Source organism: Schistocerca americana, chromosome 9, assembly GCF_021461395.2.
Source record: "Schistocerca americana isolate TAMUIC-IGC-003095 chromosome 9, iqSchAmer2.1, whole genome shotgun sequence".
Classification (NCBI taxonomy): Eukaryota; Metazoa; Arthropoda; class Insecta; order Orthoptera; family Acrididae; genus Schistocerca; species Schistocerca americana.
Window position 1 is genome coordinate 68,595,465 of NC_060127.1, and position 21,465 is coordinate 68,616,929.

At 40.2% G+C, this 21,465-nt stretch overlaps 1 protein-coding gene across 3 annotated transcripts in view; it reads left to right on the plus strand.

The window, feature by feature from the left end:
* Positions 1–21,465, plus strand: part of LOC124550872 (glycine N-methyltransferase) — an 89,199-nt gene that overhangs the window by 62,633 nt on the left and 5,101 nt on the right. For all 3 annotated transcript variants that reach the window (XM_047125623.1, XM_047125622.1, XM_047125624.1), the window contains 2 exons: positions 1,323–1,458; positions 4,272–4,392. In XM_047125623.1, coding sequence (XP_046981579.1) covers positions 1,323–1,458; positions 4,272–4,392 — 257 coding nt within the window. The remainder of the gene's footprint in view (positions 1–1,322; positions 1,459–4,271; positions 4,393–21,465) is intronic.

The following is a 21,465-nucleotide window of genomic DNA, read 5'->3' on the forward strand; positions in this document are numbered from 1 at the left end:
TATTAAAACTGAGGCATAACAGTATTATCTTTACTGTAAAGTAGTTCTTGCATCATGTAAGTTGACAGTTGTTATTACTGATTTTCATGGTTCGAGGTCAGTGTTGCAAAATGGATCAATATGGAAAATTAAATTATGTTATCAGAAAAATAGTGGTTTTGCAATCAAATATATGAAAAAAAACTTTGGATGTAGGATATATAATTTTAATATGAAAATTAACTCATGTTGGGCCAAAATTTGTATGGAATTGAACATTTCAATTGACGTGCAAAAGTTCCGAGGAGGCAAATTCATTACAGTATGCATCCGACAGCTGTATGATGTCAACTCCAGATATTGATATCTTTTTAGTTCTGAGCTTATACGGACTGTTTGTTTATTCGCTCATCATTTTACCACTATTGAAATCCAACCACTACCTAATTCGAATGCTCACATGGTGTTTGATAGGATGAGTATACTTGTACCAAAGTACATAATTGCTTTTGAACTGCTGGAAACTGTGTTCTGTAATGTCAGAACTTAATGTTGAAGAGTGGGCTTTGGTGTCCTATGTAAGTACTTTTTATGTTTTTAGTTTTAATGCTCTATTACTTTAAATTTAATGCCATTGGTCTTCATTTGGTGGCAGCTTTTGTTTTCACTAGCTATAAAATGACAAAATGTTTAAATTAAAATAGCAATAAATATTTTTAGTGGTTGTCAGCAGAATGCCTACTGTCAATAACTACTACAGTTGTTAAACTGTAGGCTAGATTCGAATTATTTGAGTTGTCAGAGGGTGTTAAGTGAATAAAGAAAACAGATAAAATAGTGAGTAGTGCACATACACCTTGCACCAACAATTTATCAGTGTACTGAAGATCATGTATAAGTAGTACCATCAAGGAGAGGAATGGCATACAGCCACCGTCTGTCACTGACATTGTCAAATCCAGATTAATATGCAGACACTGTGAGGATAGGAGATGAAGTCAGGAAAGAGAAGAAGGAGACAAAGTTTTCAAACCTCCATTCGTGACCAAATATCTTGAAGATACTCTAAAAGCTCTGTATTTTAACAGGGTTATTCAGATCTGCTCTTTTTAAAGTTCTTCAACATTTATGAAAATTGTAATATTAGGAAGAATGTAGGCGATTAACAAAACAAACAAAAAGTGAAAAATCTGTGCTTTTTAATTAAGTTTGCTAACCAAACTTTGTCCTAATTTGAAATTGTCAAGTGGTTTGTGTCTGAGATGAAGTTTAAGTCTTATGATATACTGCCTGTAAGCTTAAATTTGTCTAGTTCACTGTTATAATTGTAAATACATTTTCAGTAATCGAGGAAGCCAATTGGCTGACCCTCGCCGATGATATAGCTGACCTTGTCGGAGATGGCTTCGATGCAGTGATCTGCCTCGGAAATTCATTTGCGCATCTGCCCGATGTCACAGGAGACCAGAGAGACCAAAAGTAAGTAATACGGTTCTTTCTATAGCTAACATAAAACCTGGTTTTTTAATGTCAGTATCCTCTTTGGTTGTGACAAAATCAGACTGGGTTGTCGTGTAAAAACTCAGCTAACTGTGACAATTAAAACCTGACAGGAACTGTTATGTTGGCTTTGTTTTCTGTAAGAGTATGATTAATTCTTGCATGGCTGCAAAAAGGTGGTGAGTTTACGATCTTGTGCGATGCGTTCTTCAAATGTGAGTTGCATTTTAAACTTCATTTTATCCTTCTGATACTATTAGTTAGTTGGTGTATGCACATTTGTGAAAAACAACACAAATGAACAAAGAACGTGATACATCCACCTTAACCCTAAAACACAACAGTATGGGGTGTGTGACTCTTTGTCCAGATACAAAGAGAACTACGATACACTCGAGTTTGAACATGGTAATGTGAGACATCAATTCTTGAAGTTACATTTACAAAAAATTTTCAAAGTATGTTTTATATTTTTTATGTCACTTCTTCAGATTTAAATGTAAAATAAATAACGTTATTGATAGTGATCATTGATATAGTCAATTTCAAACAAATGAAAGTTTTGATTATCATTCTAATTAAAGGTGTTTTAATGCTTCTATGTTTACAAGATAGTTTGTTACAGTTCAACTGTGATGACAGAGCAAAGGATTAATATATTTCCAGAAAAAGTCTTGTATTGTGAAGTCCTATACTTAAAATATGATGGGGTCTACAACTTTGAGTATTGTTTACTACCATATGTAACCAAATAAGCTGTATTGATCAGTTCTGTTACGGTGGCAGGTACGCTTTTTCTTCTGTGAAATGAAAGAAACTGTGTGCATTGGTCTGCTACTGGAAAGCGATAGTGGCTGCTAACGAAGCTAGTGGCTGTTAAAAAAGCAAACCGGAATGATCTGACAAAGAGGCATGTCTACAAAGGGAGAGAGCCACATCTAGACAGGGCGGGAGTGGCTCAGGGAGAGAGAAGGGCAAGACAGCAGACATGCTCCCCTTCTCCAGATTTCTGCCCTGCCCCTCCCCCAGCACCACTACCAACCCACTAATCCCCATTCCCTCCCCCTTCTCTCATTGTTGTTTCCTCCTACTTCCAGTCTCTTGTGCTCCACATACCCAGATCTGTGACTTCTGTCTTTTATTATCCTCACTTTGCCATTACCACTCAGACCCATCCCCTCTTTTATTTCTCCACTTGCCCCTTGCTTCTCTTTCCAATTACTTGGACAACCATTCACAAATCCACAAACTGTCAGTGTCATTACAGACACAAGTCTGTGTGTGTGTGTGTGTGTGTGTGTGTGTATGTGTGTGTGTGTGTGTGAGAGAGAGAGGGGGGAGGGAGGGAGGAAGGAAGGAAGGAAGGAAGGAAGGAAGGAAGGGGGGGTTGTGGATTGGAGGGAGGGAGAGAACTGTAGCTGGAACCTCACTGATGTTTTACATGCTTATATGTGCTGTGCAGTAATCATTGATGGTAGCCCATCCTCATTTTCGTTTGTACAGATCTACTGTGAAACCCCATTTTTAGATCTTCTGTAAAACCCCATTTTTATGTTCTCACACGTTACATTTTCCCGCTTTTTATGTTCATTTTTGTCGGTCCCAACAGAAGTTCTATTCTCTCAGTACAACGCTTTTCGATGATTAATGATTCTGTGTTTGCAACATTTTTTTGCATTTTAAGTTTTGTTTGGCATTATCAAGACCTTTAACATTGATTTTCACACATATTTCTGTAAAAAGTGCATTGTATTCCTGCTCAAAATCAGTTTTGCGACAAAGCAGAAAACTCTCAATATATGCAAAGTTGTTGATTGTGTGAATGAGAGTTAGTGCAGGAAGCAAGAAGTTCATTGTCGGTGTGTTGGGTCACAGCTGCCTGTGTTATAAGTTGGAAGTGTTTGGAAGGGTGGGAAAGTCACTGCCTTAATGGTAACCACGATCTGACGCTAGTAGCTCTAGTATCAACCTTCCATCTGCTTATTGTGTTGTGTTACAACAGCTTTAATTTAATTTCACAGTCTTTTATAAAAATAAATACATGTTTTGAAGGTGGCTATCTCTATAATAGGTTTTCACGAATCGTTATTACTTCTGTGTGGAATATGTTAATCTGTACAGTTTTAAGTTTGATATGACCTGATGTCAGAAGTAAACATACCTCCTCAATGTGCTCCATAACACGACGACAGTTAACAACCACTTTCTCACCCAGGACATCCATGAACCAAGTGACCTCCTTGTTGCCAATGAGCTGTAGATTTCATGCCCGTTGTTCTCTGTTTACAGAGACTGCCATCTTTATGTTTTAACTAATATTGTGTTACAAGTTTTATTTACCATAATGTTATAATGACTGTGAATAATAATTCTCACATTAGAATGTGAATATCTTTTTAATGTGGTTTCTCAAAAGACTTTTGCTTCCACATTTAAGATTTTTTTAAACAGGCAAAATTTTAATTGTTTTTATTTCATGTTTTGAACAGTATAAAGAGAATGACAGTAAGAGTAATTTATTCATTTTCGCTTGTTGTTTTGTATGCTTTTGTGCATTTTACATTTACACATTGTACTGAAAGTGTAAAAAGGGGTTTTTATTGTATAAGCAAGAGTGGCAGATGACAGTGATACTTCATTTTGTAAACAAAGGTTTTTTAATCCATTATGTGTATTTGTGTTTATTATGCTGATTTTCTATAATTGGAAAATGTAGTGTCTATATACTGATATTTTACACTATTCTGATGTAAAAAAAAGTGATGCAAAACTTCTGTTTTTTACTGCTGCAGGAAGGCTCTGGAAAATTTCAAGAAATGTGTAAAACGTGGAGGATTGCTTCTCATTGATCATCGGAACTATGACGACATTCTGGAGACTGGGAAAACTCCGAAGCACTGTCTGTACTACAATGTAAGTTCTGCTTAATGGAAATTTGATAGAAGTGGTTTTGTGACATTTGTGCAGCTTTAATATGGAGATATGTCAAAACTATTTCTTTACGTTCCAATGATTCTTACTATTCCTTTTATCTTATGGGCGATTAGAACATTGGTATAGGAGAATTTTTGCAAGTATTCATATCTGTCAGAATAGTTAGAGTTACAGGATGACAGTTGGTCTGGGAGGTTTTTTCTACGGCGCGGGAAAAGTGTTCGTATCGTGCTGCTAAACCCTACGATCTCTGTGAAAGAATGAAACAATTGGCAAGTTAAGTGGTCTAATCTGTGCATTCTCTTCAGCGAACTGCACATCTCAGATTTTCATTTTTAGTCTTGTCCATTGTGAAGTTTTATTTACTTTTTACTTTACTTTTACTGTGGTGCTTGAAGGCAGAAGTATGTAGTTATAAGTGGTTTTCTTACACGTACCGATGCCATTGAGGAAGAAAAGAAAGAAACTTGAGTCTTTTACTGACTAAAGTGAGGAATTTTCAGCAAATTGTGTATTCCATTATTATTGGGCTGCTAGAGGAGCTAAAAATGAGTGTTTTAAGATCACAGAAAAAATATTGGACAGAAACATTTCAAATGTTACTACAAGACTTTGAAGGGGTGGTGTGCTTGAGACAGTTGTTTGTGAACTGCATATGTTTCTTGACAAACAACTGCTTATTACATCAGTATTGTTGGTGCTCCCTCAAGAAAAAACTCAATCATCTGTGGAGTTCGCTACTGTATACAGTTTGTGATCAGGCGTCTAAGGGAGAGCGTGGTGTGTGTTTAATGTATGATGTAGCAGGACCTATGACCTGGAAAGCAGAATGAACATTCAGAGAAAAGTTTCATGACAGCGTCATCTTGATAGGAATAAGCCTATTGCCACAGACAGGTAGATACGTATGACATGCTTGTCTGTTGGAGCCACACTTATCTGACTGAGTTTCTTGACTGAAATTCTTTTGCACAGTAGGATACATGGAGGTATCGGGTAGTGTGGCTGAAGACTGGATGGGCCACTTCACCTGATGTTCATTGAAGATGCAGTGCTACAACTTGCCTGGAAAACCTCAAAAATTGGGAATTCTGAGGGTGATTGAACTTACCTGAAGAGATGGAGTAATTTCAGGGAATTTTGAAGGAGTAGAGCAAACTGAACTGTTCTTTGAGAGAAAGAGATATTCTGAGTGATATCATTACAAATTGCGCTAAGGTTCGATGTGTAGCACCTTGCGTCACACTTATATAAGTAAGGGACAGTAGCAGGCAGACAGCTTCATATACGAGTCATGTTTCGCATGATAGATGCACTTAGATCCAGGAGCTAGCTTCAAGTAGTTTCGGCTGTGACTGAAAGGTGTCAGCATTTTCTGAACTGTGAAAGTATCAAGTAGCTAAATCCGTATATTTGAGAAACAGAACTGTATTTATTGCCATTATAATGACTTCTATTAATTATTGCTAGTCTGTTAATTAATGTGATTGATGGTGTGAATTTTTCTGTCTATTAACAGAGTATATTTTAGGCATTAGAACTGTGGACAGAAAGAGAGAAATTGGGACTGGGAAAACAAGATATATTTTGTGATAATTTTGTTATTGAAAGAGGGAATTATTTTGATATTTGTGGAGTTTATAAATTTGTTCTTTCGATAAACTGTTCATAAAAATTATTAAGTTATGATTGGTCAAAAGTAAGACACAGAATTGCATGGGTTAATACTAATATTTGATTGGTTGTGATGTATATCAGTCAATCAGAGGGCAGTTCGTTCATGTGTATTTTGTAAGCTTAAAAGAATTATTAATAGCCAAAATCCGCATGGCATGTTGTACAAGGCGCAACCTCTAACTGATCATTCGTGGTTGCCAAATTGTGCAATGTTTTAGGGAGTGTTATGTCACTGACAATCTGTTTGTTACTGGCTATTATGAGTTAGTGATTGCTTGTGAGAGACAAAACTGTAACTTAAGATTACCACGGGCTTGATGGTGTTTTGTATCAAAGAAGTTGAAGTTTTTACTCACAAACTACCTTTCAATTACTCGTTCAGGTAACTTGACACTGAAAGACATTTTGATGTGAGCTGTCGAGGTATGTATTTTCTACTACAGCTTTGTCTAACCGATGAACATTGACATTTTGTAAACGGGAAGGCATGTGGACAAACTGCAAGAGAAGAAATCACCGAAAGGTCAGTGGAATTGTTTTCTGTAAGACGAAACACAAATAGCCACACCATTGCAGGTTCTGGTTCAGAAACAATTAGTTGTGGAGTTGCATCAGAAAAGGTGGCTTCGACTTGTTGCTTAATCATGGCTACTTTCGGTGCACTTGGTGACCTGGAGTATCACCTTGCACTGTCTGCTGGCACTTGGACTCCAGGTCTGTGTCCCATCACATATTCAAGTGTGACAGAGAGAAACATGTGCATAAGCATTTATCATCTAGCTGTGTACTTGTCATTTGCATGTGCTGATCTGTATCTGAACATATATTTGACATTTGTTAGATTGGCACTGGATATTCTGCCTTCACTTGTTTTCCAGTAATTTCAATGCAGATCAATACTTTATCAACTCCCTCCTGTTTGAAATTCAATATTTTATTCCTATTGGAGTCCATTGATGTTGAAGTCTGGGAATGACAGTTTGAGGCGTGTTCCTGTGAAAATTTCATGCATACTTAAGATTATTACATAATGATATGGTGTGGCGCAAAATATGTCAGATGACAGTAATGAAGGAAATAATGGTAAACTTTCTGGGTGCTGACTTCATTCAACCCAAAGATTTCCCTGAGATGTCCAGTCTTTTGGGGTCGAAATTACAAATTTCCCTGAACCATAACATATGACTTACAGGAAACCTACAAAATGTCACTTATGGCCACGAAAACTAAAGAAATAAATCTTGCTCTCACAAATAACAAAAATTGGCTAACAGAAATTTGGAATTTCAACCCAGAAAATGATGGACATCCTAAGGAAATCTTCCAGTGAAACAGAGTCACCTCTCAAAAGGTGCACTGTTTTCAAATCTATTGAAGAGCACATCCCATCGACCGTAAGAGGATGTGGTTTCAGGAGGATTGTGGCCTTCACCACTTCGATGGCCGCAAGTGCCCGAGTGATGTCTCACATCCAGCACAATTTCCGGATCTCTGTCCTACGGCAATTTTCCTATGTGTTCCCTTAAGTTGTCAGTGTATGACACAATACTAGAAACTGAAGGGGGAACTGTTTAGTAGAATCCTGCCTACCCTTCTCATCGGGCAGTACTGTCAGATTTTTTATAATGGAGACTCAAGCTTAAGCTATAATTACAAGCAAACCAAGAGCCCTATTACAAAATGAGTTTACCAGTATTTTTCTTGTTTTATTCTGCATTCAGCTATATGAGGCAATTTGGTTTTAAAGTTTGATATATATATATATATATATATATATATATATATATATATATATATATAAAATAGAGGGAATCATTCCACGTAGGAAAAATATATCTAAAAACAAAGATGATGTGACTTACCAAATGAAAGTGCTGGCAGGTCGACAGACACACAAACAAACACAAACATACACACAAAATTCAAGCTTTCGCAACAAACTGTTGCCTCATCAGGAAAGAGGGAAGGAGAGGGAAAGACGAAAGGATGTGGGTTTTAAGGGAGAGGGTAAGGAGTCATTCCAATCCCGGGAGCGGAAAGACTTACCTTAGGGGGAAATAAGGACGGGTATACACTCGCGCACACACACACACACATCCATCCACACATATACAGACATAAGCAGACATATTTAAAGACAAAGAGTTTGGGCAGAGATGTCAGTCGAGGCAGAAGTGCAGAGGCAAAGATGTTGTTGAATGACAGGTGAGGTATGAGTGGCGGCAACTTGAAATTAGCGGAGATTGAGGCCTGGTGGATAACGGGAAGAGAGGATATATTGAAGAGCAAGTTCCCATCTCCGGAGTTCGGATAGGTTGTTGTTAGTGGGAAGTATCCAGATAACCCGGACGGTGTAACACTGTGCCAAGATGTGCTGGCCGTGCACCAAGGCATGTTTAGCCGCAGGGTGATCCTCATTACCAACAAACACTGTCTGCCTGTGTCCATTCATGCGAATGGACAGTTTGTTGCTGGTCATTCCCACATAGAATGCGTCACAGTGTAGGCAGGTCAGTTGGTAGATCACGTGGGTGCTTTCACACGTGGCTCTGCCTTTGATCGTGTACACCTTCCGGGTTACAGGACTGGAGTAGGTGGTGGTGGGAGGGTGCATGGGACAGGTTTTACACCGGGGGCGGTTACAAGGGTAGTAGCCAGAGGGTAGGGAAGGTGGTTTGGGGATTTCATAGGGATGAACTAAGAGGTTACGAAGGTTAGGTGGACGGCGGAAAGACACTCTTGGTGGAGTGGGGAGGATTTCATGAAGGATGGATCTCATTTCAGGGCAGGATTTGAGGAAGTCGTATCCCTGCTGGAGAGCCACATTCAGAATCTGATCCAGTCCCGGAAAGTATCCTGTCACAAGTGGGGCACTTTTGTGGTTCTTCTGTGGGAGGTTCTGGGTTTGAGAGGATGAGGAAGTGGCTCTGGTTATTTGCTTCTGTACCAGGTCGGGAGGGTAGTTGCGGGATGCGAAAGCTGTTGTCAGGTTGTTGGTGTAATGCTTCAGGGATTCCGGACTGGAGCAGATTTGTTTGCCACGAAGACCTAGGCTGTAGGGAAGGGACCGTTTGATGTGGAATGGGTGGCAGCTGTCGTAATGGAGGTACTGTTGCTTGTTGGTGGGTTTGATGTGGACGGACGTGTGAAGCTGGCCATTGGACAGGTGGAGGTCAACATCAAGGAAAGTGGCATGGAATTTGGAGTAGGACCAGGTGAATCTGATGGAACCAAAGGAGTTGAGGTTGGAGAGGAAATTCTGGAGTTCTTCTTCACTGTGAGTCCAGATCATGAAGATGTCATCAATAAATCTGTACCAAACCTTGGGTTGGCAGGCCTGGGTAACCAAGAAGGCTTCCTCTAAGCGACCCATGAATAGGTTGGCGTACGAAGGGGCCATCCTGGTACCCATGGCTGTTCCCTTTAATTGTTGGTATGTCTGGCCTTCAAAAGTGAAGAAGTTGTGGGTCAGGATGAAGCTGGCTAAGGTAATGAGGAAAGAGGTTTTAGGTAGGGTGGCAGGTGATCGGCGTGAAAGGAAGTGCTCCATCGCAGCGAGGCCCTGGACGTGTGGGATATTTGTGTATAAGGAAGTGGCATCAATGGTTACAAGGATGGTTTCTGGGGGTAACGGATTGGGTAAGGATTCCAGGCGTTCGAGAAAGTGGTTGGTGTCTTTGATGAAGGATGGGAGACTGCACGTAATGGGTTGAAGGTGTTGATCCACGTAGGCAGAGATGTGTTCTGTGGGGGCTTGGTAACCAGCTACAATGGGGCGGCCGGGATGATTGGGTTTGTGAATTTTAGGAAGAAGGTAGAAGGTAGGGGTGCGGGGTGTCCGTGGGGTCAGGAGGTTGATGGAGTCAGGTGAAAGGTTTTGTAGGGGGCCTAAGGTTCTGAGGATTCCTTGAAGCTCCGCCTGGACATCAGGAATGGGATTACCTTGGCAAACTTTGTATGTGGTGTTGTCTGAAAGCTGACGCAGTCCCTCAGCCACATACTCCCGACGATCATGTACCACGGTCGTGCAACCCTTGTCCGCCGGAAGAATGACGATGGACCGGTCAGCCTTCAGATCACGGATAGCCTGGGCTTCAGCAGTGGTGATGTTGGGAGTAGGATTAAGGTTTTTTAAGAAGGATTGAGAGGCAAGGCTGGAAGTCAGAAATTCCTGGAAGGTTTGGAGAGGGTGATTTTGAGGAAGAGGAGGTGGGTCCCGCTGTGACGGAGGACGGAACTGTTCCAGGCAGGGTTCAATTTGGATAGTGTCTTGGGAAGTTGGATCATTAGGGGTAGGATTAGGATCATTTTTCTTCGTGGCAAAGTGATACTTCCAGCAGAGAGTACGAGTGTAGGACAGTAAATCTTTGACGAGGGCTGTTTGGTTGAATCTGGGAGTGGGGCTGAAGGTGAGGCCTTTGGATAGGACAGAGGTTTCGGATTGGGAGAGAGGTTTGGAGGAAAGGTTAACTACTGAGTTAGGGTGTTGTGGTGCCAGATTGTGTTGATTGGAATTTTGAGGTTTTGGAGGGAGTGGAGCTGGAAGTGGGAGACTGAGTAGATGGGAGAGACTGGGTTTGTGTGCAATGAGAGGTGGTTGAGGTTTGCTGGAAAGGTTGTGAAGGGTGAGTGAGTTGCCTTTCCGGAGGTGGGAAACCAGGAGATTGGATAGTTTTTTGAGGTGAAGGGTGGCATGCTGTTCTAATTTGCGGTTGGCCTGTAGGAGGATGCTCTGAATAGCCAGTGTGGATGTGGGAGAGGAAAGATTGAGGACTTTTATTAAGGATAGGAGTTGACGGGTGTGTTCATTGGCTGAGTTGATGTGTAGGTGAAGGACTAGGTGGGTGAGGGCAATGTATTGTTCAGTTTGGAACTGGTATAGGGACTGATGGAAAGAAGGGTTGCAGCCAGAGATGGGAACTTTAAGTGTGAGGCCTTAAGGGGCTATGCCAAATGTCAGACAAGCCTGAGAAAATAAAATATGCGAGCGTAATCTGGCTAGGGTGAAGGCATGTTTGCGGAGGGAATGTAAATAAAACTTAATGGGGTCGTTGTGGGGGTGTTGTGAGGGTGACATGGTATTAGAAGGTGGAAAGTGTAACATGAGGTTGAAATGAAAATGAAAGATAAAAATATATGGGGAGAGATAAGGGTGAACTGGAAAGTAACTGGAGATCTGGTATGAAAAAAGGCGAAAAAGTGTCGGTGAAGTTGATCCTGTGGTGAACTTGGGTTGGTAGACAGCGATGTGCATGAAGGTTAGGTGGTTGTGTTGCCGCTAGAACACGTTAAAGGACGGATAAATTGGGGAAAATTTCGAAAAAACGTGTAAATGTATTAAAAGGAGTGGTGGTGTGGTGAAAGATTACCAGAATGGGGCTAACAATTGTCTGACGAAGAAATAATGACAGCACTTTCATTTGGTAAGTCACATCATCTTTGTTTATATATATATATATATATATATATATATATATATATATATTATTTTACATTGTAGTAAGGGTATTCCAGTTTTCTGCTCTTCGCTATGATCTGCTCAATTCAAAACTATATAGCTTGTGATGTATTTGTCCAACATTAATGAAATGTTAATAATTTATAGGTGCATATATTTGTGGTAGAAATCTCCATTACAAATTTTTTCAGTCACCCACAAAAGAGCTCTTGTGGTTTATTTTAAGAAACTTTTTCTCAGCCCAGGATAAACACATTCCAGAAACCATGGGTTTGTTTGGAATGTCTTTCTTGTTGTTGCGAGAAGCTACAACCACTGTGACCATACAGTGTGATACGGATTTTATAAAGAGTGATATCTAAGATTGGTTCTGGTTAGCAGCTTGCACGACTGTGAAAATGAATGCGTTGTTGCTACGAACCCATTGTCTGTTGGAAAACATAGCACCTGATTCCACAACCGCACCCTCTGTTATTCCCAAGGCCCAGGATGCACAAAACAGTCTTAAATATTACTATTTATAAAATCTGTATTACACTTGAGGTCACAGTTGTTGTAGCTTATAACAGTTACAAGAGAGACCTTCAAAATAAACCCACAGTTTCCATTATGTGTTTGTCCTGCGCTGAGAGAAAATTACGTTTCAAAAATCAACCACAACGGGAGGGTATCTGTTAAGAGGCCAGACAAACTTGTGGTTCCTGAAGAGGGGCAGCAGCCTTTTCAGTAGTTGCAAGGGCAACAGTCTGGATGATTGACTGATCTGGCCTTGTAACAATAACCAAAACGGCCTTGCTGTGCTGGTACTGCGAACGGCTGAAAGCAATGGGAAACCTCAGCCGTAATTTTTCCCGAGGGCATGCAGCTTTACTATATGATTAAATGATGATGGCGTCCTCTTGGGTAAAATATTCCGGAGGTAAAATAGTCCCCCATTCGGATCTCCAGGCGGGGACTACTCAAGAGGATGTCGTTATCAGGAGAAAGAAAACTGGCGTTCTATGGATCGGAGCGTGGAATGTCAGATCCCTTAACGGGCAGGTAGGTTAGAAAATTTAAAAAGGGAAATGGATAGGTTGAAGTTAGATATAGTGGGAATTAGTGAAGTTCGGTGGCAGGAGGAACAAGACTTCTGGTCAGGTGACTACAGGGTTATAAACACAAAATCAAATAGGGGTAATGCAGGAGTAGGTTTAATAATGAATAGGAAAATAGGAATGCGGGTAAGCTACTACAAACAGCATAGTGAATGCATTATTGTGGCCAAGATAGATACGAAGCCCACACCTAGTACAGTAGTACAAGTTTATATGCCAACTAGCTCTGCAGATGACGAAGAAATTGAAGAAATGTATGATGAAATAAAAGAAATTATTCAGATTGTGAAGGGAGATGAAAATTTAATAGTCATGGGTGACTGGAATTCGAGTGTAGGAAAAGGGAGAGAAGGAAACATAGTAGGTGAATATGGATTGGGGGGAAGAAATGAAAGAGGAAGCCGCCTGGTAGAATTTTGCACAGAGCACAACATAATCATAGCTAACACTTGGTTTAAGAATCATGAAAGAAGGTTGTATACATGGAAGAACCCTGGAGATACTAAAAGGTATCAGATAGATTATATAATGGTAAGACAGAGATTTAGGAACCAGGTTTTAAATTGTAAGACTTTTCCAGGGGCAGATGTGGACTCTGACCACAATCTATTGGTTATGACCTGTAGATTAAAACTGAAGAAACTGCAAAAAGGTGGGAATTTAAGGAGATGGGACCTGGATAAACTGAAAGAACCAGAGGTTGTACAGAGTTTCAGGGAGAGCATAAGGGAATAATTGACAGGAATGGGGGAAAGAAATACAGTAGAAGAAGAATGGGTAGCTTTGAGGGATGAAGTAGCGAAGGCAGCAGAGGATCAAGTAGGTAAAAAGACGAGGGCTAGTAGAAGTCCTTGGGTAACAGAAGAAATATTGAATTTAATTGATGAAAGGAGAAAATATAAAAACACAGTAAATGAAGCAGGCAAAAAGGAATACAAACGTGTCAAAAATGAGATCGACAGGAAGTGCAAAATGGCTAAGCAGGGATGGCTAGAGGAGAAATGTAAGGATGTAGAGGCCTATCTCACTAGGGGTAAGATAGATACTGCCTACAGGAAAATTAAAGAGACCTTTGGAGATAAGAGAACGACTTGTATGAATATCAAGAGCTCAGATGGAAACCCAGTTGTAAGCAAAGAAGGGGAAGCAGAAAGGTGGAAGGAGTATATAGAGGGTCTATACAAGGGCGATGTACTTGAGGACAATATTATGGAAATGGAAGAGGATGTAGATGAAGATGAAATGGGAGATATGATACTGCGTGAAGAGTTTGACAGAGCACTGGAAGACCTGAGTCGAAACAAGGCCCCCGGAGTAGACAACATTCCATTGGAACTACTGATGGCCTTGGGAGAGCCAGTCCTGACAAAACTCTACCATCTGGTGAGCAAGATGTATTCAACAGGCGAAATACCCCAGACTTCAAGAAGAATATAATAATTCCAATCCCAAAGAAAGCAGGTGTTGACAGATGTGAAAATTACCGAACTATCAGTTTAATAAGTCACAGCTGCAAAATACTAATACAAATTCTTTACAGACGAATGGAAAAACTAGTAGAAGCCAACCTCAGGGAAGATCGGTTTGGATTCCGTAGAAACACTGGAACACGTGAGGCAATACTGACCTTACGACTTATCTTAGAAGAAAGATTAAGGAAAGGCAAACCTACGTTTCTAGCATTTGTAGACTTAGAGAAAGCTTTTGACAATGTTGACTGGAATACTCTCTTTCAAATTCTAAAGGTGGCAGGGGTAAAATACAGTGAGCGAAAGGCTATTTACAATTTGTATAGAAACCAGATGGCAGTTATAAGAGTCGAGGGAAATGAAAGGGAAGCAGTTGTTGGGAAGGGAGTAAGACAGGGTTGTAGCCTCTCCGTGATGTTGTTCAATCTGTATATTGAGCAAGCAGTAAAGGAAACAAAAGAAAAATTCAGAGTAGGTATTAAAATTCATGGAGAAGAAATAAAAACTTTGATGTTCGCCAATGATATTGTAATTCTGTCAGAGACAGCAAAGGACTTGGAAGAACAGTTGAATGGAATGGACAGTGTCTTGAAAGGAGGATATAAGATGAACATCAACAAAAGCAAAACAAGGATAATGGAATGTAGTCTAATTAAGTCGGGTGATGCTGAGGGAATTAGATTAGGAAATGAGAAAGTAGTAAAGGAGTTTTGCTATTTGGGGAGCAAAATAACTGATGATGGTCGAAGTAGAGAGGATATAAAATGTAGACTGGCAATGGCAAGGAAAGCGTTTCTGAAGAGGAGATATTTGTTAACATCGAGTATAGATTTAAGTGTCAGGAAGTCATTACTGAAAGTATTTGTATGGAGTGTAGCCATGTATGGAAGTGAAACATGGACGATAAATAGTTTGGACAAGAAGAGAATAGAAGCTTTCGAAATGTGGTGCTACAGAAGAATGCTGAAGATTAGATGGGTAGATCACATAACTAATGAGGAAGTTGAATAGGATTGGGGAGAAAAGAAGTTTGTGGCACAACTTGACCAGAAGGAGGGATCGGTTGGTAGGACATGTTCTGAGGCATCAAGGGATCACCAATTTAGTATTGGAGGGCAGCGTGGAGGGTAAAAATCGTAGAGGGAGACCAAAAGATGAATACACTAAGCAGATTCAGAAGGATGTAGGTTGCAGTAGGTACTGGGAGATGAAAAAGCTTGCACAGGATAGAGTAGCATGGAGAGCTGCATCAAACCAGTCTCAGGACTGAAGACCACAACAGCACCAATTACACTTGAGGTCACAGTTGTTGTAGCTTATAACAGTTTCAAAAGAGACCTTCAAAATAAACCCACAGTTTCCGTTGTGTTTGTCCTGTGCTTAGAGAAAATTGCTTTTCAAAAATCATAATAACTTTTTTGGGTGATTGAAGAATTCTGTAGCTTGAGATTTCCACTAACAATATAAGTGCCTATAACCTACTAAAATTTCATTAACATTGGACCAACACATTTCAAGCTATATAGTTTTTGAAGTGAGCAGTTTGTAGGGAAGACACCAAAAATAAGACAAGGCTTACTACAGTCTAAAATAAAAAATATACGTATTGAACTTTAAAACCAAATTGCTAATGCAGAATAAAACAAGAAAAATATTAGTAAAACTGATTTTGCAATAGAGCTCTTGGTTTGCTTATAATTCAAGCTTAAATATATGAGTCCCCATAAAAAAATCTGATAGCAGACAACAGGTGCATTTGTGTGTGTACAGCAGAGTCTGACTGACCACCATAATGTATGCATCGAAGCTGATGTTCGTCATTTTGAACAGCTGCTCCGAGGCTACACTCACCGCATTTGGGGCATTTGATACGTCTCAAGAGCCATGCGGGCTGTGCCAAATGGGAGCACCTCAGGGAGGTCGACCTTTGTTTGCCGGTACGGGTGTAGTGAACTCGGGTTTCTTGACCTCGGGACCAGTGAATGACAACTGTCCTCTGTTACCGTAAGTTCCAGGCCCACTCCAGCGACCACTGTGTGTCATGGAGGTGGAACTGTGTGTGTCACAGGGAACAGAGATTTAGGCTCAGCTTGCCAGATCACAAGGATATATAAGAAAAACACTGGACCTCAATGTGTGCCGAGTGCTGATGAGGTATACGGCTCTTGAGGTGAAATGCTCATTAATGGGCAGCCTGTGAGGAACGAATAGCACCTGAGTTGTATAATGCTTACCCAGGTAAGGGAGTCTCTTCCTGCCTGCTACTTTATATCCCTACCTGCTCTCGGTGACAACCACTCGACAAAAAGACTGAGGGAGAGTAGTCCAAATGTGTTTCTGGTGATCAAGAAGAGGAGGAGATTTGAAAAAGTGTTCCCTTTCTATATTCATAAAGGCAGGACTTTCTGGTACTTTAAAAACATTTAAAAATTGTGAGATGATTCCTTGCTGGTTGAAACTAACAAGGCGAAGGAGGTGGAACTTTTAACACAATATTCAAAATTAGTTGAATATGAGATTGTAATTGAGATACATATGCTGATGCACAGGGTCACAGAACAGTTAATGTAATACAAAGAACTCAGAGAAATAATCGACACCTACATATACATAGATACTCCACAATCCACCATAAGAAGGGTACCCTGTACCATTACTAGTCATTTCCTTTCCTGGTCCACCCACAAATAGAGCAAGGAAACAAACGACTGTTTATATGTCTCCATATGAGCCATTCTCATGGTCCGTATGCACAGTGTATGTTGGAGGCAGTAGAATTATTCTGCAGTTAGCCTCAAGTGCCAGTTCTATAAATTTCTGCAATGGTACGTCATGAGAAGAGCATCGTCTTCCATCCAGGGATCCCCTTTGAGTTCATGAAGTATCTCAGAAGTACTTATATCGGCAACAAATCTAGGAGTGTGCTCCTGAATTGCTTCGATGTCTTCCTTCAGTCAGACCTTGTGGGGATGCTGACCACTCGATCCATATTGGAGAATACTTTCCCTACCACAATCCTCAAACGTTCATTCCCATTCTATTTCATATCACTTTGAAATGTTACACCTCGATGTTTAATCGATGTGACGGTGTCTACCTGCACACTACTAATGCTGTATCCAAATGTTACACTCGATGTCGAGGACAGTGTGCTGGAATATACTACTTAAAAAGTCTTCAAGCCACTCACACACCTGGGACCTAATCTGTAAGCTCAGACCTTCGTCGACAGTGTGCAGTGAGCTATAGTGACAAATGCTTTTTGGAAATCCACGAATATGGAGTTTACCTGTTGCCTTTCATCCACAGTTTGAAGAAAATGTTTTGATTGTTGGATGCTTTCTAAGTCCATGCAAGCTAAGTAAGGGGATAATGCTGCGGTGCGCTCTCTGTAAAACTGAACCGGGATTCCATATGGAACTGATGAGTTGTTTATTTTCAACTCTTTCAGTTATTTTTTGATGCCAAGGTGAAATATAGAAGACCTTTATTGTGACCATCATAGAAGACTGACACCTTTATTGTGACCATCAGTCCTCCATCACTACCAAATCGTGACAGGGTTTCTTTTGACTTTGGGTCAAATCTTATATACCTTCCATCTGATGTGTTACAGATGCCAGCGATTTGGTCACAGTGCCGATTTGTTAAATGACTTAAATGACAACAAAGTGACTGAAGCAGATAACATCCCTCCTGAGTTATTAAAGAACACAGGAAATAAGATGAACGAACAGCTGTACAGATTTATGTCTGTCTGTTACAAGGGTGGGGCACTGCCATTGGGATTACTAAAAAGTAAAATGGTTGCTGTACTTGAGAAGGAAATGCTGATGATAGTTAAATTGTAGAACACTGGTGTCATTAAGCCTTGATTCACAAATTCTGCTTAGTATTGTAAAGTCTAAAGTCAAAAATTGACCAACAAATTCAGATTCAGAAAAGTAAAAGGAACCGGAGTAGCTATAATGACACTATGAAAGCGAGAAATTTATTAATCAACAACCATCTTAATACAGAAGTAAGGAAGAAATTCATCAGAACATTTATTCGGGCCATTTTGAGCTGTGGTCGTGAAGGTTGGACTCAAGAACATTAAAGATTAGAAGTTAGAGAGGTTTCGATATGAGAAGAGCCACTAAAACAGCTTGAAAACGGAAAGAACAAACAGCAAAAGAAATTAATGCCTCTACCAACATAAAAGTTTCAGAAAAAAAGTCTTGGAAGAAAAATTATGGGAAAAGATCGAGAGGCTGGCCCAGAATATTCGTATAACAATGTGTTATCAGTGGAATGAACTTGAGGTACTGGAACCAAATGGTAAAGATGGCAAGGTAAAGGAAGGATAGCTACATCGACAAGGGGATTGCCTTTAGTGTCTGGTGACGATACAGTATGTTTAACATTGTGAATACTATAATGGTATCAGCAATGCAGACTCCACTATTAGCCGGGATGGCTGTTTCTACTGGAGAATTGAGTGTGTGGAAACCATCCTACCACAGCAAGTGCAGAGTCGGGAGAGCTCATTTGGTATAACGTTCTTTATTCAGTTGTCATCACATATGGTCATTCAGGCAGCAGATTGCTGCCTCAGCACGACTCCTGGAGGCCTTCTCGTCTCCACGGTTTTGTATGTGTACACAATAGGAAAGTTGATGGGAGACGGACCCTCCGTGGTGTACAACAGTCACTGTAAAGAAACAGCGACTACTGCATAATAGGTGTAAAACAAAGCATAAATATATAGATAGACAAACACTGAATGAAATGCATTTCGCTGTCAAGACAGCAATGTGTAAAGTCTTTGACAACTACCATTGCAGAATATTGTTGAGAAATCTCTCACAAAATGCAAAGAAATTCTGCTTGTCCTGTCACTCATGGATGAGACAGGAACTGAAATTGAGTGTAGCAATGTTGTTGTGGTCTTCAGTCCTGAGACTGGTTTGATGCACCTCTCCATGCTACTCTATCCTGTGCAAGCTTCTTCATCTCCCAGTACTTACTGCAACCTACATCCTTCTGAATCTGCTTGGTGTATTCATCTCTTGGTCTCCCTCTACGATTTTTACCCTCCACACTACCCTCCAATGCTAAATTTGTGATCCCTTGATGCCTCAGAACATGTCCTACCAACCAGACCCTTCTTCTTGTCAAGTTGTGCCACAAACTCCTCTTCTCCCCAGTTCTATTCAATACCTCCTCATTAGTTATGTGATCTATCCATCTAATCTTCAGCATTCTTCTGTAGCACCACATTTTGAAAGCTTCTGTTCTCTTCTTGTACAAACTATTTATTGTCATTTGCTGTCTCTGACAGAATTACAATGTCATCAGCAAACCTCAAAGTTTTTATTTCTTCTCCATGGATTTTAATACATACTACGAATTTTTCTTTTGTTTCCTTTACTGCTTGCTCAATATACAGATTGAATAACATTGGGGAGAGGCTACAACCCCGTCTCACTCCCTTCCCAACCATTGCTTCCCTTTCATGCCCCTTGACTCTTATAACTCCCATCTGGTTTCTGTACAAATTGTAAATAGCCTTTCGCTTCCTGTATTTCACCTCTGCCACGTTTAGAATTTGAAAGAGAATATTCCAGTCAACATTGTCAGTAGCTTTCTCTAAGTCTACAAATGCTAGAAACGTAGGTTTGCCTTTCCTTAATTTTTCTTCTACGATTAGTCGTAAGGTCAGTATTGCCTCACGTGTTCCAACATTTCTACGGAATCCAAATTGATCTTCCCCGAGGTCGGCTTCTACCAGTTTTTCCATTCGTCTGTAAAGAATTCGCATTAGTATTTTGCAGCTGTGATTTGTTCATCTGTCAACACCTGCTTTCTTTGGGATTGAATTATTATATTCTTCCTGAATTCTGAGGGTATTTCGCCTGTCTCATACATCTTGCTCACAAGACGGTAGACTTTTGTCAGGACTGGCTCTCCCAAGGCCGTCAGTAGTTCTAATGGAATGTTGTCTACTCCCGGGGTCTTGTTTCGAATCAGGTCTTTCAGTGCTCTGTCAAACTCTTCACACAGTATCGTATCTTCCATTCCGTCTTCATCTACATCCTCTTCCATTTCAATAATATTGTCCTCAAGTACATCGTCCTTGTATAGACCCTCTATATACTCCTTACACCTTTCTGCTTTCCATTCTTTGCTTAGAACTGGGTTTCCATCTGGGCTCTTGATATTCACACAAGTGGCTCTCTTTTCTCCAAAGGTCTCTTCAGTTTTCCTGTAGGTAGTATCTATCTTACCCCTAGTGAGATAAGCCTCTACATCCTTACATTTGTCCTCTAGCCATCCCTGCTTAGCCATTTTGCACTTCCTGTCGATCTCATTTTTGAGACGTTTGTATTCCTTTCTGCCTGCTTCATTTACTGCATTTTTATATTTTCTCCTTTCATCAATTAAATTCAATATCTCTTCTGTTACCCAAGGATTTCTACTGGTCCTCGTCTTTTCACCTACTTGATCCTCGGCTGCCTTCACTACTTCATCCCTCAGAGCTACCCATTCTTCTCCTACTGTATTTATTTCCCCCATTCCTGTCTATTGTTCACTTATGCTCTCCCTGAAACTCTGTACAAGCTCTGGTTTAGTCAGTTTATTGAGGTCCTATCTCCTTAAATTCCCACCTTTTTGCAGTTTCTTTAGTTTTAATCTACAGTTCATAACCAATAGATTGTGGTCAGAGTCCACATCTGCCCCTGGAAATGTCTTACAATTTAAAATCTGGTCCCTGAATCTCTGTCTTACCATTATATAATCTATCTGATACCTTCTAGTATCTCCAGGATTCTTCCATGTATACAACCTTCTTTTATAATTCTTGAACCAAGTGTTAGCTATGATTAAGTTACGCTCTGTGCAAAATTCTACCAGACGGCTTCCTCTTTCATTTCTTACTCCCAATCCATATTCAGATAGTGTAGCAAAGCAAAAGAAAACATACTTAAGTTCATTCTCAGATGTTCCTTTGCAAAGGAAAACCAGGGGAATTGCCCCAATTTTTAATTTTTCTACCACTGAAAAGATGAATGAAATAAATATTAGTGATGGTGGCAATGAGAAACAGCTGAAGTCATTAAAACTGAGCAAATCTACGGGAACCACTAGACTCCCTATCAGATTCTATACCAAATTTGTAGCTGAGTTGGTCCCTTTGTTAATGATAATTTATTGTAAGTCCCTCAAACAAAAAACCATGCCCAGTAGTTAGAAGAAAGTACAGGTCACACATGTCGACAAGAAGGGTAGCAGAAGTGACGACAAAACTATAATCCAGTCCAGTGTCCTTGACATCCATTTGTTGTAGAATGTTACAACATATTCTGAG